Source organism: Opisthocomus hoazin, chromosome 32, assembly GCF_030867145.1.
Source record: "Opisthocomus hoazin isolate bOpiHoa1 chromosome 32, bOpiHoa1.hap1, whole genome shotgun sequence".
Taxonomy (NCBI): Eukaryota; Metazoa; Chordata; class Aves; order Opisthocomiformes; family Opisthocomidae; genus Opisthocomus; species Opisthocomus hoazin.
Genome location: NC_134445.1, coordinates 3,009,233 through 3,035,167, shown reverse-complemented (window position 1 = coordinate 3,035,167; position 25,935 = coordinate 3,009,233). Strand labels below are relative to the sequence as shown.

At 53.3% G+C, this 25,935-nt stretch overlaps 1 protein-coding gene across 4 annotated transcripts; it reads right to left on the bottom strand.

The window, feature by feature from the left end:
- Positions 1-1,317: 1,317 nt before the first annotated feature.
- SLC48A1 (solute carrier family 48 member 1) lies at positions 1,318-18,859 on the bottom strand. 4 transcript variants are annotated; one of them, XM_075445621.1, is made up of 6 exons: positions 18,695-18,785; positions 15,950-16,382; positions 14,584-14,665; positions 12,316-12,365; positions 6,083-6,250; positions 1,318-4,213 (listed from the first exon to the last, which is right to left on the bottom strand). In XM_075445621.1, the coding sequence occupies exons 2-6, from the start codon at positions 16,005-16,007 to the stop codon at positions 4,077-4,079; spliced, it is 495 nt and encodes a 164-aa protein (XP_075301736.1). In that variant the 5' UTR covers positions 16,008-16,382; positions 18,695-18,785; the 3' UTR covers positions 1,318-4,076. The 4 variants fall into 4 exon arrangements, with proteins under 4 accessions (XP_075301736.1, XP_075301735.1, XP_075301738.1 ...); XM_075445620.1 differs by having other exon boundaries at positions 15,950-16,339; positions 18,695-18,781; XM_075445623.1 differs by lacking the exons at positions 12,316-12,365; positions 14,584-14,665 and having other exon boundaries at positions 15,950-16,339; positions 18,695-18,781.
- Positions 18,860-25,935: the final 7,076 nt, after the last annotated feature.

Here is a 25,935-nt window from a genome sequence, read left to right as displayed (position 1 = left end):
AGAGAAATCAGAGACCAACAGCAGAAAATAAAACAAAAGGCTGCCTCGGATAGCTGGGATCACCACCGGGCCAATTAGCCCGTGCTGGCAGCAAGGTCTGACCAAGCTGCTGAGAGGGTAAAAGGGAGTGTGAGAGGGCTAAGAGAGACCAAGGCTGTCTCGTTCCAACAACGAAAAATAAAATCTGGGAGTCCTAAGGAGGAAAAAAATGTCAGCACCCTGTCGCCGTGCAGTCAGTGTATGGTTTTTCATGGGAGGGCTCTCGCGAGACCCCACCTGGAGTCCTGCGTCCAGCTCTGGAGCCCCCAACAGAAGAAGGACGTGGATGTGGTCCAGAGGAGGCCACCGAGATGATCCGAGGGCTGGAGCACCTCTCCTCCGAGGACAGGCTGAGGGACCTGGGGCTGTTCAGCCTGGAGAAGAGAAGGCTCCGGGGTGACCTTAGAGCAGCTGCCAGTGCCTGGAGGGGCCCACAGGAAGGATGGAGAGGGGCTTTGCACAAGGGGGTGCAGTGATAGGACAGGGGGGAACGGCTCTAAACTAAAAACGGGCAGATTGAGATTAGAGATTAGGAAGAAATTCTTCACTCTGAGGGTGGTGAAACCCTGGCCCACGCTGCACAGAGAAGCTGTGGCTGCCCCCTCCCCGGCAGGGTTCAAGGCCAGGTTGGATGGAGCTCTGAGCACCCTGGGCTGGTGGAAGATGTCCCTGCTGATGGCAGGGGGTTGGAACCAGGTGATCTTTAAGGTCCCTTCCAACCCAAACCATTCTATGAGTCTATGATTCCCCCCCTGCAGGCTGTTTTGAAGTTGCAGGTTTGCTGAAAAGGTGGCCAGGGACAGTGGCACTGGCATGCCCGAGACGGGGTGACACTGGCACGGGAGTCGGGAGCGCTCCCATCACAGCGCGTTATCCAGCCGGCCCCGCCTATACGCACCCCTTCCCCGCGCCGGCTCGCTGCAGGGGCACGCTGGAGTTCAAACAACAAGGGGCTGGAAACAGCATCACTTGCTCAAAAAATTCCTTCCTGCTGAAATCCCAAAACACAAAGGGATTTGTGGTGGGGGGGGAAAAAACCCACCACATTAGGCATCGCTACCTGTGGATCTGGGTGCTGAGGGTGCCGAGGAAGACGCAGGGACAGAGCACAGCAGAGTTCAATGCCGGGGCTCCACGTCACCCCAGAAAGCAAAACGGTTCGTCCAGCCCGCCCGTCCTTCCAGCACAGAGCGACGCTCCTGCAGGCTGTCATCGAGGGAGGGAGGGAGAGACGGGATTTCGCAGCCTGATGGGGAAAAAATCACTCCAGAGACGGGCTTGGTGAGAAAGACGACTGTATTTCTGCTCTTACCGTGGTGTCACATACAGGTTACAGCGTGGTTTAGTACAAGGAGACGCTGGGATACACACGAATGAACCCCACTGCGAATTACATCATCCCACCGCAGGACCAAATCTCAACACCGAGCGTGCAAACAAAGCGTAAACAATGTAAAAATATATTATATATTTACATACACCATCTTTTAAAAAGCTGAGATGCGAGTATAAATTCCAGACCTAAAACACGTCAGGGAGAAAAACAGGGGTCAGACTCAGTGAGCTGGTTGTAGGCAAATTTACAGTCACAAAAATAAACTTTAAAAATCCCCCGGGGTAAGCCGACAGCGCTTCTGGACACGTGCCCAAAAGAGCCCCGAGACGCCAGGGGCGCGCAGACGGGAGGGCTCTGCAATTGGGTGACGGACGGGGACAACGGATCGCTGCCAGGCAGCGGGAGTAGGGATTTCTCCATTCCCAGGACTCCCCGACCCGGCGAGCAGAGCTGGGGCTCGCGCCGGCACAGCGGACGGGCGGGCAGGGCTGTGCTGGGGCAACGGGAGATGGCTTACGGAAACGACCGAGGCAACGCCACGCGCAGACGCCACAGCGGGTGCCGCAGCTTTGGGCAGAGAAGCGAGGAGAGCCATTCCCTCTCCTGCCAGGCGGGCTGGCAGCCTGACGTCAGCAGTAAGGGAGATTTTAATATTTCAAAGCCTGAGTATAACTCTCGGAAGTAAGCACATTTCACAGGCGCAGCCTTTGTCTGGGTTTAGCGACTCCAACTAACAGGTCCCCTGGAAAAAGCTGGCTGTCACCTCGGCGTACGCGCTGACCCAAAGATGTTTCTCGATCGAGTGAAGTCACCTGAGGATCTTCCTACCCAAGAAACAGGAGGGTGCTGTCGAGAGGTGTTGTCAAGCACTTCCAGAATCCCCTCAACAGCTCAAACGAATTACTGCGTGCTGGAACCACTCGCCTCCCAAAGCCCAACGCGGCGGTTTCGGGTGGGGAGAGCGACGCAGACACAGGAGACACCGCCGGGATAAGGGAACCACCGACAGCCGGCACGCGGCTGCCCAAAACCAGACTGGGAGTTTTGCGTGGCACAAGGGCAAGTGGGGCTGATGACAGAGCACGTGGGACCTTCTGCACACACCTCACTTGGTGACAAAACCCCCAGCAGGTCCCGTCACCCTCCCTCTGCCGCAGATTGCCAAAAGGCACTTTGGGGAAGGCTCCGGCGGCACCGAGGGAAGCGGCAGCACAACCGCATCTCGGTTTCAGTCCTTCAGAACGCCTGCCTTGTTCATCTCCCTCCAGTCTGCAAGGGAAGGGGCTCCTCCTGCCTCTCTCCTCACCCACCTGTAGAATTATCCGTGGAATAATTTCCAGTTTGCAGCAGCCAGCATCACCTGCTCGAGACGGCAAAACACCAACCTGCGTTCTGCCAGCGCAGCAGCCCAGAGCCTTGAGCCTGCAGCACGCACAGTTAACAACAAAAGATGCGAACGCGTGAAGGTTTCGAGCTTCTCGGGGTCGCTGCTGGCGGGGAGCGAAACCCGGGGATTAAAGAGGTCGCTAAATCCCCTCGGGTTTGTCAGAGCAATGCCACGGGCGGCTGAAACGCAGAGGGAAGGCTTCGCTGCCATCGCTGCCAGGCAAGCCCAGCCGCTTGCGGCACAGCCGCCCGTAAGCGCAGACCTGCCACCTCCTGACTCGCCGCACGAGAGCCCGGCAATTTCTCTACGGTTGCGCTCGTCACAGAGGCTTGCTGGAAGCTGGCTCTGGACACCTTTCTTATTTCCGAGTCCCACGTTTCCTCCTCCCCTCTCTCACCCTGCTGACTGTTACAGGAAAGCTGAGCAAAGGAAAAGGAAACACAGCACTGCCTACAACAAGATTTTTTTTTCTTTAGAAGAATGATATTCCTGTTTCTCCAGAGGTTCAGGTAGGTAAGCCTTTGCCCAGCGCATCTTTCACCCAAACACCCGATTCTACATGCTACAAATGTGTTAAATACGGTATTAAGTTCCTTTTTAAAATGATCCTGGACAGCAGCCAGAAACAGCATTCTCCACCTCTGACACAGCCTTGAGACAACCAGCGCTTCTCTGCTGCCGGCCCGTCCCTCCGGGCTCGTCCAGACCACAGGAGAGAGCTGACCTTGTGTACAACGTGGAAAAACAAAACACTGGAAGGTGTGCGGTGCTGGCTGGAACTTCTGCCACAAAGAAAGGCTCATCTCTGCCTTCCTCTCCGAGGAGCAGAGCAGTGCCAAAGGAGCTGGCTTTCACACAGCGGGGCTCTTTGCTGCGTGGCACCTCTGGGGCACCCACCTGAAGCAAGCTGGCGATGCACTCATCAGGACAAGATGTCGGGGTGCTGCATTAACCTACAGCTCCTGGAGGGCCCAGGACTTTCCTCCCCCCCCTCCACCTTAAAAGCTCCCCCCGACTTCGTAGCAATGCAAAGAGTGGATCTAGGCCTGCTGTGTGTAAGCACGTGGAGTCTTTCCCCTCACTACCAGACGCAGGGACTCCCAGGGAAGTTACAGAAAGACTAGATTGACATCATTAGCCAAACTTTAAATGGTTGAGTAAAAGCAATTAGGAAAAAACCCCTACTGCAGACAGACAAACCAAGCAGCACTGGGTGGGCTCCTCCGCCGCCTCTCGTACATCGCTTGCGGGTACCACGCCTTTGGGGGGCGATTCGAACAGCCAGCACCTTCAGACAGGGTTGAAGTCCAAGCGTTAGAAGTCACTGAGGATACTGATGTCCGCAAACTCATTCCTGTACCGGTAGGCGTACAAACTGAGCAGGAAGGCCCACTTCAAGGAGATGAAACTCCAGACGCACGACAGGTAGTAGCTTCTGGGATCAGTCAGAGCTAGGAGAGAAAAGGAGACAGATCCAGTTAGAAATCCCATTTATCCCTCACGCAGTCTGGCCAGGAAGAACCCAACTCAGCCTCCCCGCAGTTCCTGGGAGCTTTTCAGCCAGCATCTGAAGATCCTGATCGGCGAGCGAGGCTTAATCAGTGCCTTACTCGCAGCTCTCTCAGCTCAGATTGTAAAATTTCCTCACCTCTCCCCCAGTTCTGGTCACAGTCTGGAGAAGGTCATTATTATCTCTGGAGAGGCAGATCCTAAGCGCTGTAAGGTCACCCACTGAGCCACCCCGAACTCTCCTGGCTTAGGGCCCAAAGGACGGAGTTTGTGCGAATCCCCAGATCGCAGAAACGTGGCTCAAGAAAACGACCTCGACCTGCAGTTCTTCATTTCTCTCACCCTGCCTTACCCTACCACGGCAGGGGGAGAGGAAATCTGCACAGCTCAGGGGGAAAAGGGGAAATCAAATACATCTTCCTTCTAAAATTGCTTTTACCAGTCGCTGCGACCGACATTTAATATAGAATACTGGTGCACTTCAGCACGTACTGCAGGTCTTCAGTACAGTGCTGTGATAATCCCACATCAGTGGGTGACAGGAACTGCCTCTTTCTAGAAAATCTTTACAAACAAAAACATTTCTTCTTTATCTGTTATAAAACTGCCCCAACTCAGGGATTACTGGGAGGTCCAGGGAGTGCACGTCAGCGGTCTTCATATTTATTTCCCACTTTTAGGGTTTTTTTGTTCTAGACATGTCCACAATTTTGAAATGCGCTGAGAGAACCTAGCAAGTAAAACAATTCCACCTCTACGTACAAGCTGCTTGGTCATTATTAAAAATAATGACAGATAATTTTTTTGAAGAATACACAAAGCCATACTTACTCAGCGAATCCCACTCGTTGAATGCACTGGTGCTAAACTTTCCACGCACATGTTCTCCTTTCCCCACAAACCAGGGCCTGCCCTAAAAACCCCAAACCAGTTTTTCCTCACGTCTCCAAGAAAAGAGGTGATGAAAAATATTTGGCTTTCTTTTTACATTTGTATTTCTACTGATCATGTATGAGTATTTTCATACCCTCCACGAGGCCAAAGCACTCAAATCTCCACGGGGAGCGTATTTAGGCGAAGCCAAGGGCTTTTAGGGGGTTATGACCCCACCACAGCTTGCCCACCACCATGAGTGCAACAACAACGGGACTCTCAGTGGCTGCCAGCAACAAACACTGACAACTTCTGAAAAAACAAACCCCAACCTTTCTCTCTTTGGTCTATTGCCAGGCAAATAGTGGGAGGAATTACGTGAACCCTCTTTAGACAATGTTAAATATTTTATAGCGACACAGCTTTATATGCTGACTAAGTGCAGCAGGCATTTTCACCCTGCTGACTCGTGTTTGGATTTCAATATCCTCACCCACCTGCTTTATGAGTGCTGAAGAGACAACGTTGCAGAGCACTTTGTCATAGGAATTTGTATTTGTCATAGACATCAGTAAATTTATTTGTCACAGAAAGAAGTAAATTCCAGTTCCTATAGGAAACAACGCTGGAAAACGTGGCCTGCCTGCCAGCAGGCCTGCAGACCAGGCCTAGCAAGGGAGCTATCAAATATTAGAAGATGCCCTGAGGGAGCAGCACTCATCGGGCAGCAGAATTACTCTTGTCTCATCAAGATAGCACAGCAGAAAAATGAAATGCAATGGCATTCCTGCAGCCCCTCCCCAGAATTCTCCCAACACCTCTCAGAAGAGATGGCAGCAACATCCCCAGATTCACCCCCCAGCTCTGCTCTGCAGGCTCTTCTGTTCCTTCAAACCCCAGTAATCCCAGCAGCGCTAGGATTAGTACCCAGTACTTACACTGGTGCTTGGTGATGGCCAGAACAAGGAATGTGCAGAATCCCACCACTGAGAGAGCTGAGAAGAGGATCCCGATGAAGAGGAAGAACCTCAGCCCTTTTAACCAGGTCCTCCAGTAATCCTGCACATACATCACATGCGTGATTAGGGCCCAGAGCGCCAGAACACCTGCTCAATTAGACAGCAAGGGCAATCAGCATCACACCGCAACACAGAAAGGCATCTAATAAACACACACCCCACCAAAAACCCCATACGAAACGCCAAGGGACGCCGATGCGTCACGGTCGCGTCCCCCGCAGAGAGAGGGGAAATATCAGAATAAACGGCTGCCCGCGCAAGCGTCGCTCCCCACAACCACCCCAGACCCCCCGCTTCCACGCAGGCTTTAAGCACAGGTCCTGAGGCCAGGCTGGCACAGAGAGGACTTCACTCCTTGAATGGGTTCCCCCAAATAACTCGTTTGTTTTCGGTTTGGAACAGACCCATTTAATGCACACTCAGGGCAGTTTTATTCAGCTCTCCGCGCAGCTTCCAGGGTGTTACACGTGGCAAGCCAAGCGCCTGGCAAGAATTAGTGCCCCATTTCAGCGGTGCCCAGCGACAGGACAAGGGGCAACGGGCACAAACTGGAGCAGAGGAAGCTCCAGCTGAACCCGAGGAAGAACTTCTTCCCTCTGAGGGTGACGGAGCCCTGGCCCAGGCTGCCCAGGGAGGCTGTGGAGTCTCCTTCTCTGGAGATATTCCAGACCTAGATGAACAATTTCCTGTGCAGCCTGCTGTGGGTGACCCTGCTTGGGCAGGGGGTTGGGCTGGGTGACCCCCAGAGGTCCCTGCCAACCCCTGCCATTCTGGGATTCTGGGATTTCACACAGGCCAGGCAGCCCCTTTTCTATATGGAGGCAACGAGGAAGAGCACCGCTCCGCATCCACTGATTTCAGACTCCTAAATCAAGATCTGCAGGACCTGCGCAGCACTCAGCGTCTCACAGCGTGTCTTCAAGCTCCAGCGTATCTCCAGTTAACTTCACAAAGAGTCCGCTTCCCCAGACCCCCTCCAAACACTCCGAGTGTTATGAGTAAAGAGCTGTAGAAGTTCAGCTGCCAGATGGTCCGTACATACAATTCCCACTTATGGCAAAGCACCGCTCACTCAGTGTTTAAGGTGGCCTAAATCTAACTCTGTGCTTTTGGGTCTGCCCCAAAACATCTGGATTACATAACCAGACAAGTATTTGAGCACGTACAGTTTATATATATATTTTTAAGACCAGCTGAATTCACTATGGCATCAATAGGGACAGCAAAAGGCACTTCCCTAAGCTTAGGTGACTCGTCCAAAACCAAGTTTCAACTCCCTTGTCAAAAGGAAAGAAACAGGAGGAAAAAAAAAATGGATGAAAGCAGCCAAAAAACGGCTGTAAACAGTCTCTGATACAGGGAAAAACAATGCATCCTTCCCTAACCTTGTTCCAAAAACGGCTGCCTTTTCACCACACCTCAGAAAAAAATTCAAAGAGACGCCCAGCGTAAGAACTGTCCATTCAGATGCTGAAAGCCTGTCGAAGTCCTCATCACTGGCCAGAACACGGCTGCCTGTCACTCCCCATGACACAATCCCAACTACAGGCAGCATCACCAGCTCCAGTTACAGCAAGGTGCTCCTCTGCTTAAGTCGCAGCGCTCAAGAGCATGAGTAAATCTCCTTACGCCGCTACCTCAGCCTGTAGTTAGCGCCGCTTTACAGACTTCAAACCTTTGAGTCATTTTGGCAAAGGCCTCGGCGGCCGTTCGGAAATTTGAACCTCCAGCGGTGCAACTACCTGGCTTGTATTTCTCCTCTGCTGAGACCTCCTTTCCAGATTTTATTTTAATAGCAGCAGGGGAAAAAAAATAATTTAAAAAAAAAAAAAGACACCACTGCTAAAATACCAGGCTGCTTTATATGGTATCCTGCAACAACACAGCCCTCCCTCGGCAGCTCCTTCTCAACATCAAAGGAAGCGAGAACCAGCCTTGCCCGCTACGAGATAAACATTCGAATATTAAGGACAGCCACGAGCCTCGCCAGAGCTCATTTGTTACTGGACACGGTCATTACAACACAAAGCTTCCCACGGCTTAAAGGAACGAGTTACAGCACAGAGGAAACCAACTGCGGCAAAACCCAGAGGCGAGCGGAGCCCAGTGGCCCTGCCAACCCACCGGACTCGCTCTGCCGCTCCCAAGCAGCTTTCGGCTCCTTTCCAGCAGGTTTTCTGACCTAGCCGGCCACAGGGACAACAGAATACATGGAAAGTCAGTTCCAGGAGAGATGAGAGAACCCTGCCAATGCTTTTTGCCTCTTCAGTGTCTCGGGATGGGGCAAAGAAAGTTAAAATACCCTCCACCACGGCCCACAAAAGGGGTGGGTGGGAAAAGGACAACCTTCAAAAGAAAAACCCCATAGGAGTGAAAGCAACAGCACTCGGGATGAACTAAAAACCCAAGGCTAAGGTGCCCACGTCCAGGACAGATGGAGCTCACAGACTTTTTATCACGGCGAACAGCAGAGGCAGAATCAGTCCACTGCTTCATCTGGTCGGACCCGCTGTAGCTAAGAAGTAGCTAAGCTCGTTTTCTGGCTCCAGGATTTTAATTCTGAGACTCTCCTCAAGTCAGCTACAGATACTGCTTTTCCACGACTGATTCACACGGGCTAGAGATCACAAAGCTGGCGGAAGATATTTTGGAGCTTCGCAAACGCAGAAGCCTGTAATTGCGTTGGCAATGCTACTCAAGAAGCCTGCCACGGGATCCGGTGGAAAAGCCCATCTCTCAGCTTGCTAAACAACCACTTCCTCGACGCTGTCTTACCTTTGAGCTTGTGCTCTAGCAAATTCAACCCACGTTTAAAAAAAAAATATGGGGAACTTGTGTTTTTTAGTCAGCAAAACAAGCTGCTTCCCCCTCCCAGTGCTTTCAGATGACTTGGCACAATTCATGTGAACCGCTGAGTCAAAGTTGCTGATGTTTCCCCACCAAAACTGCTGCTGATGCTCTGCAAGCTCTCCGTGGGGAGAGCAGAAGCAGCATGCGAGATGTCACTTGATCTTCCCCCCATCGCTGGGCCCGACTCGGCCCCTTCCCCTGACCCTAAAGCCTGACACAGCACTTGACAAGAAGCTATTTGGCAAACCGCTGCGTTTGGTTAATTCTTAACATCTAGGGTAACTGCCTCACACATGACTAAGCAAAAAAAAAAGCCTCCTGACAACTTCTCCATGTGCTGAAGGACCGAGTTTGGTCACACGGTCATTAAAGACGGGGCAACCTTTTACAGGCAGCTCAGCCAACATCATGTTCACTACCACGTGAAACAGAGGGGAAAGGAGCCTCCTCCAGCTCCAGCCGCATGGCCTTTAACAAGGCCACACACCAGGTCCTGCACTTCGGTCACAAGAACCCCATGCAACGCTCCAGGCTTGGGGAGGAGTGGCTGGAAAGATGCCCGGTGGAAAAGGACCTTGGGGTGCTGGTCGACAGCCGGCTGAACCTGAGCCAGCAGTGTGGGGTTGGACCTGCTGGAGAGCAGCTCTGCAGAGAGGGACCTGGGTGTCCTGGTGGACGACAGGGTGACCATGAGCCAGCAGTGTGCCCTGGCTGCCAAGAAAGCCAATGGGATCCTGGGGTGCATCAAGAAGAGTGTGGCCAGCAGGGCGAGGGAGGTTCTCCTTCCCCTCTACACTGCCCTGGTGAGGCCTCATCTGCAGTGCTGTGTCCAGTGCTGGGCTCCCCAGTTCAAGAAAGATGAGGAGCTACTGGAGAGAGTCCAGCGGAGGGCTACGAGGATGATGAGGGGACTGGAACATCTCCCCTACGAGGAGAGGTTGAGGGAGCTGGGCTTGTTCAGCCTGAAGAAGAGAAGGCTGCGAGGGGACCTTATAAATGCCTCCAAATATCTGAAGGGTGGGGGTCAGGAGGATGGGGCCAAGCTCTTTCCAGTGGTGCCCAGCGACAGGACAAGGGGCAATGGGCACAAACTGAGGCACAGGAAGTTCCGTCTGAACATGAGGAAGAACTTCTTCCCTCTGAGGGTGACGGAGCACTGGAACAGGCTGCCCAGGGAGGTTGTGGAGTCTCCTTCTCTGGAGATATTCAAGACCCACCTGGACAAGGTCCTGTGCAGCCTGCTGTAGGTGACCCTGCTTCGGCAGGGGGGTTGGACTAGATGACCCACAGAGGTCCCTTCCAACCCCTACTATTCTGTGATTCTGTGTGCCCAGGTGGCCAAGAAGGCCAACGGCAGCCTGGCCGGTATCAGCAATGGTGTGGCCAGCAGGAGCAGGGCAGGGATTGGGCCCCTGTGCTCGGCACTGCTGAGGCCGCACCTCGAATCCTGTGTTCAGCTTTGGGCCCCTCACTACCAGAAGGACCTTGAGGTGCTGGAGCGTGTCCAGAGAAGAGCAATGAAGCTGGTGAAGGGTCTAGAGAACAAGTCTTGCGAGGAACGGCTGAGGGAGCTGGGGCTGTTTAGTCTGGAGAAGAGGAGGCTGAGGGGAGACCTTCTCGCTCTCTACAACTGCCTGAAAGGAGGTTGTAGTGCAGTGGGTGTTGGTCTCTTCTCCCAAGTAACCAGCGATGGACGAGAGGAAATGGCCTCAAGTTGTGTCAGGGGAGGTTTAGATTCGATATTAGGAAAAATGTCTTTACTAAAAGAGTGGTCAGGCATTGGACCAGGCTGCCCAGGGCAGTAGTGGGGTCCCTGTCCCTGGAGGGGTTCAAAAACCGTGTGGATACTGCACTTTGGGACATGGTTTAGCAGGCATGGTGGTATTGGGTTGATGATTGGGCCTGATGATCTGAGAGGTCTTTTCCAACCTATGATTCTACGTCTGCCTCCTCTCCCTTACACCCCGGTGGCACTCAGAACCGTTGGTGAGGCTATCCAGCTTGCAGAGAGGTTGATTTTTCTTTTTAAAATGGCAAAGAAGCATCCCGACAAGTTAAATCAGCTCCCAACACGGTCTGAAAAACATCAGCACTGGCGTAAGAAACGCTGGTGGCATGCATTCAGGCACAGCTAGGAGAAACGAGAACAGGACTTGCTTTCTCCATGGCATAATTTGCTCCTCCCGAGCCTGTGAGATCATACTCGGGCAGGGACCCGAGCCCCACCAGTGCCACTCAGAGTGAGGTAACGGCCACAGAAGAAAGCAAAACTGTTCATTCAGATTTTGCCAAACGCACGCGAATAGAAGGGGCATCCCAAGGGGGATGAAGCTACGTTAACAGTGGGGCACGGCAAATCAAACTCAGAGCCCGAATACACGAGGGGAGAAAAAACAATTATTGCAGGGAATTGAATTTAAACAGAGTTCTATTACTAAACGTAGTTATCACTAACCAAATGCTTAAATACATATGAACACGTGCCTTTGCTAAAAAGCCTTCTTTAAACTAACTGCTTATCAACACACGGCATTCAGCAGGGAAAAAACCACACTATTTCTAACTAACCCCAGAGGAAAAGCGTCCATGAATGCAGAGTTTGATTCATGTTTAATTCAACCGAAACTAGGTTCAGGAAAAGAAAAATCACCTCCTGTTCACCAATCTACATCAGCTAAGTGGTGAGAAGAACAAAGTAGTTGTAGTGATTTACAGAAAAGGCTTTCAATATCACACAGAGAAACTAAAACCATCGTAGTATTTTTAATTAGTGTGAAATTTCTCACTCTGTAGACCTGGAGAGCGAAAGGTTTGCAGGTTTAGCACAAACCCATCAGCTGTACGTAGGTACCAGAAGAACAGCTAGCTCATTCAGCTGTACAACTGAAACAGGTTTTACTGGAACAGGAAACAAAAGTTCTGTCTCATTTAAAGTCTGGAATGATTAATCACAGGACCTCCAGTTTTCCTCTTTCTCCTCAAGCAATTCCCCAAACCCCCTCCCCGCCCTTCTCCACAAGCACAGTCGCATTCTCCGGTGGAATCACACTTTGCACAGAAGCAAAACCTGAACCTGCAGCCGTAGCCCCGGAATAGCACTGGTAGTTGCCAGCTCCGGTTACATCGCCCGCTTTAAATAACCTCAAAAATCTTGCACCCGCTTCAGAGAAACGTTTGTCTTGGTGGCTTTACCCCGTGCATCGTGGTTGGAATGACCCTAAAATAAGAGCTGCTCAATAAGGCACAATCAAGGGATTTCAGACAGAGTTACCTCTAAACCAGAAACTAATTATCCCACGTACACGAAGCTCCAGGAAAAGGAAACTGGCTGATCAACCAACCACGAGCGCATCTGAAACAACAGTGACACAGGCAGGGTTTTTAAACAGAAGTTAACAGGTATTTTGACAAGACGAATTCACATTCAGAATACAAAAACTTACAGCATACTTGGAACAAGTTGAAATAAATTCTAAAAGGCGAGTTCAAAAGCGGGCTCGCCCTCCGGCTGTAACCTGGTACAGCAAAACACTAATATCTAAATATTTTGATAGGCCCTGTGGAAAGTTTGGCACACTTCAGCTCAAGGGAAACAAAACTTTCCCTTTCTCCAAACATCCAAACAACAACTGGGACAAACAAAAGGTTTTCTCAGACCCCTGCTCCTGACGGAGCGCTGCTTCGGGCCCAGCAAAACAAGCCGCATTGCTGCCGGCGGAGCAGAGCCCGGCCGCCTTCCCCGAGGTCGGCGCAGCCGGAGGCCAAACGCGTCCGGCCACGTTTGCACGCCGCGGGGGGACACTGTGTGCTACACGAATGGGCGTTGCAGCTTCGAGGAAAAAACAACAAATGTGCAGCGGAGGCCAAAAAGCCCAAGCAAACACATACTCACAGAAGCTATTCCGCAATGAGCATTCTTACCCCGGCCTTCCGAAGCTCAAAATGATGACGGCAGACAAAGGCGATGGCAAACAAAATGACAATAAAAATGAAAAACAATATTAAAAACTACTCGCATCGCCCTGGAAAATACGAATCCTACAGTGACCAACCAGAAGAATTTTTTCAGAGCGCTTATAAAGCCTTCATTCATTTTCCATCTAAACAATCTTCTGTTATATGCTCTCTTACTCCAGCTAGAACGTTAGAAAGATCTACTCTAAACGGAGCCGGAGCTTTGCCAACCGACGTTCGTTTTGCCATTTCTAAGTTGTGAAAACTTTGCCTCGTCTGGCTGATTCCCCAAAAGGCTAAAACGCTTTCTTCCGGGAGCTAAAGCCAAGCTAGCTCAGCCTCAGCTGGTTTTGGAAGAGGTTAAAAATGGGTTTTCTGGAACAGCTCTTCCGCCAAAATAGCTGGGGATCAACACTGAAATATTTTAGGAAAGCAGCTCTCGAAGGAGAGGAGTCTTTGGAGTATTCTAGCGAAAACTGGTTTTCACTTGGCAAAGTTTCCCCGTGGACACGTGCAATCGAGCGCTTTGCTGTTCCAGGCTGTTTCAGTTTGGGGGGAAGCAGATTGGGCTGCGCATGTGGGAGAAGAAAAACCTGGGGAAAACCTGGCGTTTCAGCTTGTTGCTCAGCACCGAGTCGGTCTGCTCGGCCATTTTCAGAGGCAGGAAACAAGATTTACAGATTTCAGCTGCTCTGCGCCTCTACCATTCCCATTTAAGACGAAACCACCATCACATTTTCCAGCGCATCAGCAGCACTTACAAGGGACTCATTCTCTCCTCGCAGCGTCGCTGAATCACAATTAAGCATCAGCCATGCGCAGTTTTTTCTGCATTTTAACCTGCTTTCCCTCCCTTTTCTCCGCTCCTGAAGATGATGGACTACAGCAGCCACGAGCCAAACCTTAATCGAACAGTATGTAATATTTTATATGCAAATCCCAACATTTAAAAATGCTTTACTCCATAACTGCAACACTTTTGGGCCGTGCTGTTCCAGCCCTGGGTAGGGAACAAGCCAATTTGCATAAATACATCTGGTATGCACGAGGTAGATTAGTTATCAGAGTCTTCAGAGAATCACTACTTTTGCACACAGCAGATACTGTGTTCAGCATAAACCAGCTTCTACTACTTCCACTTACATATTTTTAAAGTTTCAAGTGTCTGCAAAGCACATTTTGAGCTTCATCTTCTTTGCAGCTGCTTTAATATCTGGTCCACATTATATTCGCAAAGCATAAGCTCTATATTTTGCCAGAAATAACTGAGCAGCTTGGAAACAGCCAATAAACTCTCTTTGGAGCGGAAAAAAAACCCCTCTCTTCCTATTAAATTTAAGAAGAGAAGATATATACACAAGAACATTAAAAGCCAGTCAGGAAAGGGCTGGATACATCCTGAAAACATTTAATTGCTTTCTTCTCTTTTAAACTGCCTCTGGCAGAATGAAAACATCAGAGTTGCTCAGAGATTCATGGCCTACTTAAAAAAAAAAAAATACTAATTTAAGGCAGTGAGGGGAGAAGGTCAAACATACAAACAAGCAGTAAATTATAAAAGCTGCTGTGACTAGCTCAAACCGAAATGGCAAACCAGCGAGACAGCCAGCATTAACTCAGGAACGACTTTCTGGCTCTGGTGATCAGTCGATGAAGTTGCTGTCCCGCGGGTTATCAGCAGCGCTCCACGGGGTGTTTCTGCTGAAAACAAGGATGCACAAGGTCTGCACCTGATTCCAGACGATCCCCAAATCCCCAGGTATGCACGCCCAGAGGCGTATTTAAGATTTTGAGGATTAGCGAGTTGATTTTACTAGGCATTGTGTGGGGTTTATTATCACCAAAGCCAACCGGAAAGACTGGAAAGGCAGTTTGCTCAGCACCTTAAATTACACGCTTCTGGTTTCGTAACTCGAGGTAACCGAGGGCTCCAGTTACAGACTCATCAATTTTCCCTCCACAGAAGTTTAATATTAGAACTTCAACTAAATACATATTAAAGTCTTTAATAAGAAATGTATCAGAGCGAGTGAAAGTCAGTACGCTCAGCAGTGGAGGGCAGGTTTCAATGCGAAATGTAGCAGGAAAGGTTCTCTAGAAGATAAGCAAAAGATAAATAAACTGATTATCGAAAGACATAGTAGACTCCTAACGAGACAGGAATCAGTAGGACTTCTTACAGAGAGGAAGTACATGGATAAACATCCCAAAACACTCGTCCCTGACAAACCAAAGGCACAGCAACAAAAGCGGCAGCAGGCTGCAATCCATCTATCTCACCAGCACAGGCAAGAGAAAAGCAACCACAAACGCACAGGAGGTGATGGGAAAACCAGAAAGATAGTTAAAACTAGATAAACATGTGCAAACACACGCTCACAGAGGAGGCTGGCAGGCAAAGCCTCGGCTTAATCAGAGGCATATTAACGAGGAACTGCTGCAAAGCTGCCAAACACGCCAGCCTAAACAATTTTCTGCCCCCTCACACGGTGTCAGAGCTCCCAGCCACAACAGCCCGACCTGCAACTCCCTCGTGGGTGCCCAGATCGCTTTTTGAAGCTGACGAATGAAAAAGGCACACACAGACCAAAAAAAAAAAAAATCCCATTTGTGCTAAAAGCCATCGAGCCCACCCGGTACAGCAAACACCCCTCCAGCGCAGGGTTTCGATTTCCCGACGACGCTGGCCCCAGCACTGCGGCCGTCGCACACGTCTGGGGGGAGAAGCTGGCTCTCTGCGCTGTGTTCTCCCGTACAACACGCACAAAGTTGCAACAGGTTTACCAGCAGATCAAAGGGCACTAAACAATGCCTGACAATTCACTTTGCAACGTCTACACGGTGGAAAATTTCAGCAGCTCGCCCACTTCCTTTCCTGCCATTCTCTGCCAGTAGAGGTAAGTACTAGTTAGCAAGTTACAATAAAAACCAGCTGATTTAATGAAGTATGACAGAAATAAACCAAGTGAACGCCCTGCTTACCTGAAACTGAAGTATGCACAGTGCCTAAGCACAATGCAAACCTCCAAAGTAGCATCATTTTCTTCTTAGAACTATCTTACTTCACCAAGTAGCCTCAGCTTCAACGCACAGAGAAAAACGTGGCTATTTTTTATTTTTTTGGCTACTCCTTCACAACGAAACAAGCACCCACTTGGCTCTACCCATGCAGGCTCCAACATGCAAGATGTGAAATGCGGATTTGTAAAGGCTAGCAGTGAACTGAGGGCACAACTTGACTAAAGAACAAATTTAAAAGGTCCTCCCCATACATGCATGGGTTCATTCCTGCTCCTTCCTGCCGCCTCTTTCGTGGGGACAACGATGTTTGTGAGACAGCACACTACATACCCTCAGTTCAGGGGTGGGAGCCTGAAATAAAAGTCTTATCTCCAATGTCTGGAGCGTATTTCACCTACCGAGACATCGAGGGGGTAGAAAAGCAAAGTAGAAAGGCAGGAAAGAGCAGCCATGAATTTAAGGCGACAGGAACCCCTCAAATCAGCTTTGTCTAACACCCAATCACACCTTTCTTTATCTGCTTCTCTGGCTTTGTGATCCTTCTGTGACTACCTACACACATTTTAACAGATGTTTGAGCGCACACAAACTCACAGCATCCAGCGTAACACAAAACCATTTTTTAAATTTTGTTCCTTGCTTACCTTGCTCCTCGTTATCTTAACTAGCTCGAATTACCTGGTAATTAACCAGCACACAAACCTCCTCCTTCTCCCTGCAGACAATATTCTAAATAACTTCAGCACAGAAAGTAGAGGCTGGTTCCTCTGGCTGCTTTCTCACCCACCTCCTCCTAGAACGCGGACCTCCGAAATCCCTCTGTGAACACAAAGACAGCACGTGCAATGCAGGATAAAACATTATTCCGGGGTAAAACACTCCGACCTCCCTCGTGCCACCTAGTAAAGCGAGATAAACACGTTGGAATTGCTCAATTTTCGGAGGGGGAGGAAGCAGAGAGCCAACCACAGCCCTCAGAGCTGCTGACAGCGCAGCGAATTCCGAGGTACGCGGCAGCGTCGGCGTTGCTCACACACCAGGACGCCAGACCCTTTACAAAGTTCAGCTTCGCTTTCTACTCTTCCTCCAGGTACTCAGCCAGAGAAACCCGTGAGCTGGCAAACCAAGCGAGGACTACGTTCTGCTCCAACCCAGCCATTAACTAAGATCCACCACCAGCGAAGGCATCTGAACCTCACTGATTTCAGTGGACGTCAAGATGCAGTTAACAGCTTCGGGCCTCTACGACAAGCAGCCCAAACGCCCGTTTCAGAGCGTCTGGCACGGCTGCTTTCCGCGGGTATAAATGTCAGGAGGCTGGGGGTTTTCTGTTCTTTCCTGGAAACACAGAGCAGCATGTGTAAATACAGGTTGCCAGACCAAAAATTTACTAGGAAAGTCAGCAGAGCTTTCAACTCTACCTCAGAGATAAAATCCTCTTTTCAGTGACAACGCTGGTAGCGCACGGGGCTTCCTCTGACAGCCACACACAATTCAAGCCTCCAACTTTCAGAAGTCTTTGCTCCGTATCGTCGCAAGTTATACAACACCACTAACTAAAGCTATTCCACCACAAACACAGAACCACAGAATGGTCGGGGTTGGAAGGGACCTCTGTGGGTCATCTGGTCCAACCCCCCTGCCGAAGCAGGGTCACCTACAGCAGGCTGCGAGTTCACTAGATCAAAACCTTTCTGGGACCAAGGAGAAGACAAGAACAACTCCACCTTCACTCGTGAGGTTATAAAACACACAAATTCATTTTCTTTTTCCTAAGGGATGAGCCTCAACGGAGCCAGTCAACGCGTCCTGCGAACCACGGGTTTGCATTTCAAGCTGTAAACACAGCCAGACGCTGTGAGCCGGTCTCCTGACCAGCTTTTATTAAAAACCACTCCCTGGAGAGCGCAACGAGCCTCTCCGGGAGGCCAACAGCTCCTGGGCACATCGGGAAAGGGTCCACAGACTTCAGGAAACGCAGTGTAGCCCACCCAAGCCCCCAAAACTACGTACCCTGGCTACCTATGCCAGCTGCCGTGCGGAGCTTCCCCCCCCCCCCTCACAGAATCCCAGCATGGTTGGGGTCGGAAGGGACCTCTGTGGGTCCCCCACCCAACCCCCTGCCCAAGCAGGGTCACCCAGAGCAGGGGGCACAGCACCGCAGCCAGGCGGGGCTGGAATATCTCCAGAGAAGGAGACTCCACAGCCTCCCTGGGCAGCCTGGGCCAGGGCTCCGTCACCCTCACAGGGAAGAAGTTCTTCCTCCCCCTCTCCGGGCCACAAGCCCGGCTTCACCCGCTTCGCCGTCGACGCTGGCAGGAACCCAGCGCAGGCAGCATGGAGGAAAGGCAGCTGCCACGCGCCGGCGGCCTGGCGTCAAGGCCGGCCCCGCCCGGGTGCAGACGCCATCGCTTCGCTCCATTTTGAGGCCGTTTGGGGGGTTTTTGGGGAGGGGGGAGCAGGAGGCCGGGTAGGGGCCCGGGGGGGGGGCTCTGGGCTCCCCACCCCGAGGGGCCTGCACTCCCACTGCTCACCCCTCGCCCCACGGACCCCCGGCGGCAGCGCTGAGGTGAAGCCGCCCACCCCACAGCCCCTCACCCCCTCAGGGTAGGCCGCTCCCCACCCCTCCCTCAGCACCCACCGGCCCCGCCGCGGGAGTCACCTCACGATCCCCCCCCCCCCAGCCCCACCGCCGGCAGCTCGTACCCGAGAGCCCCCCCGCCGCCGCCGTGGCGGGCTGTCGGAAGGCCGGCGCCAGGCTCCAGGTGAAGAAGGCCGAGAAGCCCATGAGGGCCCCGGCGGCCGCGTAGGCCAGGCGGAGGGCGAGCGCCCGGCTGACCGCCATCGGAGCGCTGCTGCGCCGCCGCCCCGCCCCGCCCCGCCCCGCCCCGCCCCCGGCCCCGCCCCGCGCCCCTGCGCCCCCTGGCGGCCCGGGGGACCGAGGGGCGTGGGGATACGGGGGTGGGGACGCGGGAGACGGGAGGGACATGGGGGGGGGGGGGCATAGGGACACGGGGGGAGTTGGGGACACAGGTGGGCATGGAGGAGTGGGGACACAGGGGTGGGGAACCAAGGGGACATGAGGGACGTGGGAGTGTGGACATGGGGGGGGTGGGGACACAGGGATGGGGAACCAAGGGGACATGAGGGACATGGGGGTGGGGACATGGGGGGCATGGGGGTTGTGGGGACACAGGGGGCGTGCGGACACATGGGGACACGGGGGGACACGGGGTGGGCATGGAGGACATGGAGGAGTGGGGACACGAGGGGGGCCTTGGGGACACAGGGGTGGGGACATGAGGGACATGGGGGTGGGGACACGGGGGGCCGTGAGGACACAGGGGTGGGGAAACAAGGGGACATGAGGGACGTGGGGGTGGGGACATGGGGGGAGTGGGGACACAGGGGTGGGGAACCAAGGGGGCATGAGGGACATGGGGGTGGGGACATGGGGGGGGTGGGGGTTGCGGGGACACAGGGGGCGTGGGGACACATGGGGACACGGGGGGACACGGGGTGGGCATGGAGGACATGGAGGGCGTGCGGACACAGGTGGGCATGGAGGAGTGGGGACACGAGGGGCTGTGGGGACACGGGTGGGGACATGCGGGGGCAAGAGGGACATGGGGTTGGGGACATGGGGGGCGTGGGGACACGGGGGTGGGGGCATGGAGGACATAGGGACACAGGGGACATGGAGGCATGGCGGGGTGGGGACACAGGGGGACATGAGAGACATGAGGTGCATGAGGGTGTGGGGACACGGGGAGGCGTGGGGACACAGGGGGCCTTGGGGACATGGCAGCATGGGGATGGGGACACAGGAGGACATGGGGAAATGGGGGGGTATGGGAGTGGGGAGATGGGAATTGTGGGGACACAGGGGGACAGGAGGGACATGGAGGTATGGGGTGGTTGGGGTACAGGGACATGGAGGGGACACGAAAGAGACATGGAGCACGTGGGGACACGGGGTTGGGGCCATGGGGACACATGCGACCACAAAGGGCACGGGCGCATGGAGGGGCACATGAGGGAGCCATTGAGGGCATGGGGACATGGGGGAGATGGGGACACGGAGGCATGGGGGGGCCATGGGGCTCATGGGGGGAATGGGGGCCATGGGGTTGGGGGGACACAGAGGGCACGAGGACGCAGGGACACTTGGACTGGGGAGCACGTGGGGTTGGGGACGTTCTCTGGGAGGTTGGGGACGTGCGGCTTTCGCTTCCTCTCTCAGGGAGTTTTCCTCCTTCAGCGAGCAGCACCCTGCTCGGATGTGGGATTGTGGCTTTGGGGACACCTAATAAAAGTTCTTGAATAGTTTTCGGGCTCTTCCGTTCTCTTTATCTTCCCCCTCCCTTTTTTATTAACCATTTTATCATTTTCTGAGCTGCCAGCTGGGTTTGGCTGCACTTAAACCCAAGGAGCAGAGACTTCCAGCGGGGATGGAGATGAGAAAAGGCTTTTTCCACCTATTTCAAATCAATTATTAATTGCACTTATGTAAGCGGCGCATCGTCTACCGCTCAAGGACGGCAGGGACAGATGCTTTGCCCAGAGCCTGGGAAGCCGTTATTTGTTCTGTTCCAGCTCTTAATGTGTTTTCCTTAATTTTCCGGGTTTAGTTTCTACCAAAATGATCTTTCCAGGCCTGGGAAAGTGCAGCTTGGCTGCTGTGGCTGCAGGCGGAGGAGTCACTGCTCTAGATGGCAGCAGCCTCCTTCCCTTTCAGCCTGAGACAGCCCTGAAACATTTCCCCTTCCCTCCTTCACTTCATCCAGCCAGGCCTTGGAAACCACCAAGGATGGAATTTCTCTGTATATCCCGTGTGAACCTCTCTGATGTCAACCTCCTGCTGTGAACCACCGTGGAGAACCTGGCTCCATCTTCTCAGTAACCTCCTTGTAGATGCTGAAGGCTGCTGTTACGTGTCCCCAAGACTTTTCTCATCTTTAGGTTGAAGAAAGCCCTTTTCCTTAGCTTCTCCTCATGAAGCAGCTCCAGCTTCCAGCCACGCTCCAGCTTCCAGCCACGTTCCAGCTTCCAACCATGCTCCAGCCTCCAACCATCTTGGTGGCCCTCCAACGAATTCACGCCAGTTCATTGATGTCTATGTCACAGTGGTGGCCCCAAAACTGGACGCGGCATCCAGATGTGATGCAATGAGTGGAAGAGGATGAGTGACAAGCCATCAGAGCATGGGGAGGATGCAGAGGATCCTCGTTTTTTGCAGGATGAGGTGGTGAGGACAGTTGGTGTGGTGTCTGCGAAGGTTGATGTTCATTGGGGCTGAGAGATGTGGATTGAGGGTTGGACTAGATGACCCACAGAGGTCCCTTCCAACCCCTACTATTCTGTGATTCTGTGATTCTGTGATTCCGCTCCACCAGTTCAAGAACAGGTCATGGGATCTGAGAGCGGAGAAAATGTTTATGCAGTGTGACCAGCCCGTGAAGCCTTATCGCATTCTTGGCTGAAGAATCGGAAAAATTCAGGGGGGAGCTCACCGCAGGGCTCGGAGGAGAAACGGCACTTCTCGGACCGCGCCGTGGGACGTTATTCTGTGCACACCTCACGCCTGAGATGCTGAACGGGCATCGGTCACGGTCGCTGGTGAAAACACGGATAACCTTGCAGCTCGTTCGAGTTCAGCAACGCCGAGTTTCAGCCTGACGCACCCCAGGGCTGAGCACCAGCCTCAAAGACTCGGTGGCATTAATAAAATATCGGGTGCCCTTGGGAGGGACGGCTGCTTGTCCTGGGTGCCTTTGGCTGGGGGAGGAACAAGCTGTTCATGGTTTTTTTTACCGTAAAAGCCTTGAGAGCTGCAAAAAACCCTCTTTCCCGACACCTCCTGCAGCCAGCGCAGGAATTCTGATGCTGTGTGCACAGAGCTGAAAGCGCGACGAGCGCCGTCGGCAAACGCCAGTCAGCTATTCCGTGTCAAAACAGGTGAAATCAGCTCCGTCTCCCTTCTCCCTGCCAAGGCTCTGCTCACACCCACTTTCCGCCAATTACCCAGCAGAAATTTGGAGAAGACTCCTGTAGTGTCATCCCAGCTGCGCTGACTCTGCCCGCACGGCTGGTGCCAAAGACAAAAAAGATTTTGCGGAATCATTTGTTCCAGGCAGAAAACCTCTCTGCCCTGCTCAGAAACAAGAAAGTCCTTTATTTTTTTTGTAGGTGATCAAGGTTCAAATGGATCATTTAGGGAAGATCAGGCCACAGCAAGTCATCCAGAAGGATTCTGGGAGGTAGAATAAGGGGAGCAGGTTTTGGGGAGCTGGTCTAGCGCTTAGACCAACGCCCGAGATGGTCAGTGTGGCTTTTAAAAGGCTGTGGGAGGGATCTGGAGACCACAGGTAGGTACATCTCTCTGGGCTGTGTGGTGGGTTCGGGAGACCTTGGGCTGTTCCCACAGAAAACAGCCGGACATCGAAGTGGGTAAATACCAGGAAAGAGTAAATTCTGCTTTGGAAAGTGGAATAAAGAGGCTCATGGATATAATGTACACTGATTTCTACAGAAATCCATTCTGTTGTGCTCCTTCACCTTTGCTGATGGGAAGGAGACGGCTCTCCTGCGTGAACAGCCACCCACCAGGTGAGACTACAAACCGGTGGGAGATTGGCCGCCGGATCCCTCCAGGCACCCAAGTCTGTGTCAGCGCGTCCCAGCTCTGCACCAGGCACGGGTGGGTGCGAGGAGACCATGGGGAGTTGCTGAGATGGGTGACGAGGAGGAGGATGATGATGGGATGAGGATGGGTCTGTGGAGGAGCTCAGCTCAAGGCTGCAGGCAGCAGCTCGGGTGCGTGATAGGACACAGGAGCAGAATGAAAGCACAGAAATACGTCGGGCTGTGGCTGACGCTGGCCCAAAACCGACGAAGAAGAGAGCGGCGTGTGCGTCCTTTCACCAAAAGCAGGAGGAGAGCGGCGATGCCGGTTGTGATGGGCACCCGGGAGGGGCTGAGCTCACCCTCGCAGGCTGCTGCCGTGCGTGCCTGGACCAGCCGGCGGTGGGAGAAACGGGCACTTCGGGGCGTGAGTCACCCCGTCCCGAGGGAAAGATCTCAGCCAGCTCAGGAGAATCGCGCCCAAGGAGCGATTGCACCTTCAATCCCTGCCAGCACCGCGAAGGAGGCCTGGCAGCCGCCACGAGCGCCCGCCTCGATGCCTTAGGAGTCTGCTCTGGGGCAGCAATCAGCTTTTCGATCAGTTTGGTGACACAGTGCAAAAGCGCGTTGCTTCCCGGGTGGAAAGGCAGTGCCACCGGGATTCGCATCCCGCCAACACCCCCTCAGCAAATGGGATTCTCTCCATCCACGGAGCAACGAACCCCAAATCTGCAGAAGGGAACGAGAAGCCGAGCGTGCATGGAGGAACCTGGGGGTGATCAGTCTGTAGATCCTCCTTCCTTGCCTGGGAGACAAATGCAACCACTGGATAAGAGTCCTGCACAGTGTCCAGCTGACCGACAGCTTTTTTGGGATGCTAAGCTAGAGGGGAGGTGGTTTCCACAATTCCCCGAGCCTCTGCATCACTCTTGGGCAAGGGGCCCATTCTCGGATGAGGCAAATTTGGAGCATCCTCAGCCAAGCAGAGGGGCAGGCAATCACCAACACGTTGGAAGCAACAGCAGCCTCAAGCTGGCCTCGGGATTAAGCTGATTAGAAGCTGCTGGAATTTACACGGCCTAATTAAAGATTCACTGAGCAGACACAATGAGCAGGAGCTGGAGCAGCTCGCCTGGCGCTCGCTCCGCGTTTCCCCGTGGGCTGCTCTGGGTCACGTTTCGGGGCAAGATTCCCATCACAGCTCACGGGACCGGGTGGGAGCTGTGTCCTCCAGGCACGTGGGGACACGACAGCCCCGGAGAAGGCGGCAGCGGGGGGGTTTGATGCCCAGCTGACTGCAGAGCTGTTCATTTTGCCCTGCGAGCGGTCTGAGGCTGAGTCAAATCCAGCTTCGTGTCCTGGCAGGGCGAGCTGGAGCCACGGGCAGGGGAGGGATGGCTGCCAGCCCCTCTGCAGCCAGCAGAGACCTTTTCCAAGCAGTTTACGGCTGCTCTGCATTAGCGGGAGCCCACGGCAGCGGCTGTTGCCCACCCTGAGACATCCCCACCCGGAGAGATCCCCACTCCGGGGCATCCCCATCCCAGGGCATCCCCACCCCGGGACACCCCGACCCCGAGCAACCGTGGGTGGCCCTGCTCCGAGGGGTGGAAAACTCCGGCAGGCGAAGGCGGATGAGGTGGAAACGAGCAAACAGGGAAAGGAGGAGAGACCGCCTCAGATGCGAACAGAAACCTTCTTGTTCGACAGCTCAGATTTGGCCTGCTTGCTTTTCTCGACCGACTGATATTTTTTTCACCTCTCGGCCCAAAACGGGCTTCCCGGCTCGTTGGCACTGCCCACAGCAGCGCACAACCCCAGCTGGCATCTGAATTTTGCAGAGATTTGGACCTTGGCCCTGTTCTCCACCGCCAGCACCTGGTGGCCAGGTTGCCCAGAGCGGAGCCTTTCTCCCGGTTATTGCTCCTGCCTGCAAAGTCACAGCAACAGCTGGGAAACAGCCGGATTTACCGGATGAGGGATCGCCTTCCTCCTCCTCCCTCCGCCCCGCGTGCCGTAGGTGGGAAGGCTGGATGGCGGCTGGATCTGGGAACAAAAGGAGGAAAATCATCCGAGGTGGGGGTAGCCCTGTTTGTTTGCAGAGAGCTGGAAACAGGCTGGTATTTTATCCTGTTCATCTCCTGAGAATTTGTCCTTGAGGCTTTTTTTTTTTTTTTCCCCTTTAAAGAAACATCATAGATGGGAATAACTGGGGAAAATAATGGTTTAGACCCTGTGAATATCAGAGACTCAAAAGCAAAAGGAAGAAGGAAAAGTTAAGGAAATGAGGAGGTCCCAGCCCTTCCTGGCTCGAAGGAGGGGTTGCAAATGCTGCCTTAAAATGGCCCTTTGGGAAAAAACTATTGTTTTCCCTTCTCCTCTCATTCATCCTTCCTTAAAACCCCCTGCAGCTGCCTGCCGGTTCCTCACTGTCTCCACAGGCTCCCACCTGACTTTGCTCGCTGTGAGACCCGCAGTGGTCTCTAATTCCATTTGCTGGTGCTGGGTCTCGTGGACGTGGTCCTTCAGATGCCACCAAGTCGCTGTGTCTCAGGGTCTCCCCGTTTCGGTGTCCTGCTGATCTGGTGTCTCCATGATTCAGTGTCTCCATGGTTGGTGTCTTCTCCGTGGGTCTAAAGGACATTGTGAGGCAAAGCCCCTTAATGTGAGCATTTCCAAGGGGCTGCAGCCATCGCGTGAGCCCGGCCAGGCTGAGCTGTGACACAGTGGTGCGTTAGCAGGAGGGAGAACTGGCCCTGAGTCTGGTTTTCCTCCTTAGGTTGGTCCATGGCCACAAATTAGACCTTCCTGGGACCATCCTCTGCGCCGAGACCGGCTGGCACAGGGCTGCTGACCTCCACGCGTGATGGACTGCGTTAGGCTTAGGGCTAGGCTTAGGGTTGGGTGTAGGGCTAGGCTTAGGGCTCGGCACGGGGTTGGGTTTAGGGTTGGGTTTAGGGTTGGGTTTAGGGTTGGGTTTAGGGCTGGATTTGGGTTAGCGAATGCCCCTTTGCCCCCCGTGCTGGGCAGACGCGCACCTTGCAGCTCCGCAGCCCTGCCTGCCCTCCCCAGCATCGCCCCGGTGATTCGAAGATCCCAAACCCCTCTATCACTGGCAACCCCCTGCCAGAAAAACCCCCCGCAGCCGAGGACTTCGTTTAATCTTGCTTTTCCCAAGTGAGTTCTGCCGCTTCTAGGCCAAGCGTCTCGCGAACTCTTCCTGATTTAGAGATCTCTGCGAAGGGAGGTGCAAGCGGTCGTTTCCCGGAGGGCTGGGGATAAGCCCTTGCTGGAGTCAGATCTGAAGCCTTCACAGCTCCGCAGAG

Coding starts and splice junctions, on each gene's coding strand:
- SLC48A1 (XM_075445621.1), bottom strand. CDS start 16,007: ATGATGCTACTTTGGAGGTTTGCATTGTGCTTAGGCACTGTGCATACT. Junction 12,366..14,583: donor AGCCAGAAAGTCGTTCCTGA/GTTAATGCTGGC, acceptor CTGTTGTTTCAG/ATGCGCTCGTGGTTGGTTGA. Junction 4,214..6,082: donor GGCCATCACCAAGCACCAGT/GTAAGTACTGGG, acceptor TTTCTCTCCTAG/CTCTGACTGATCCCAGAAGC.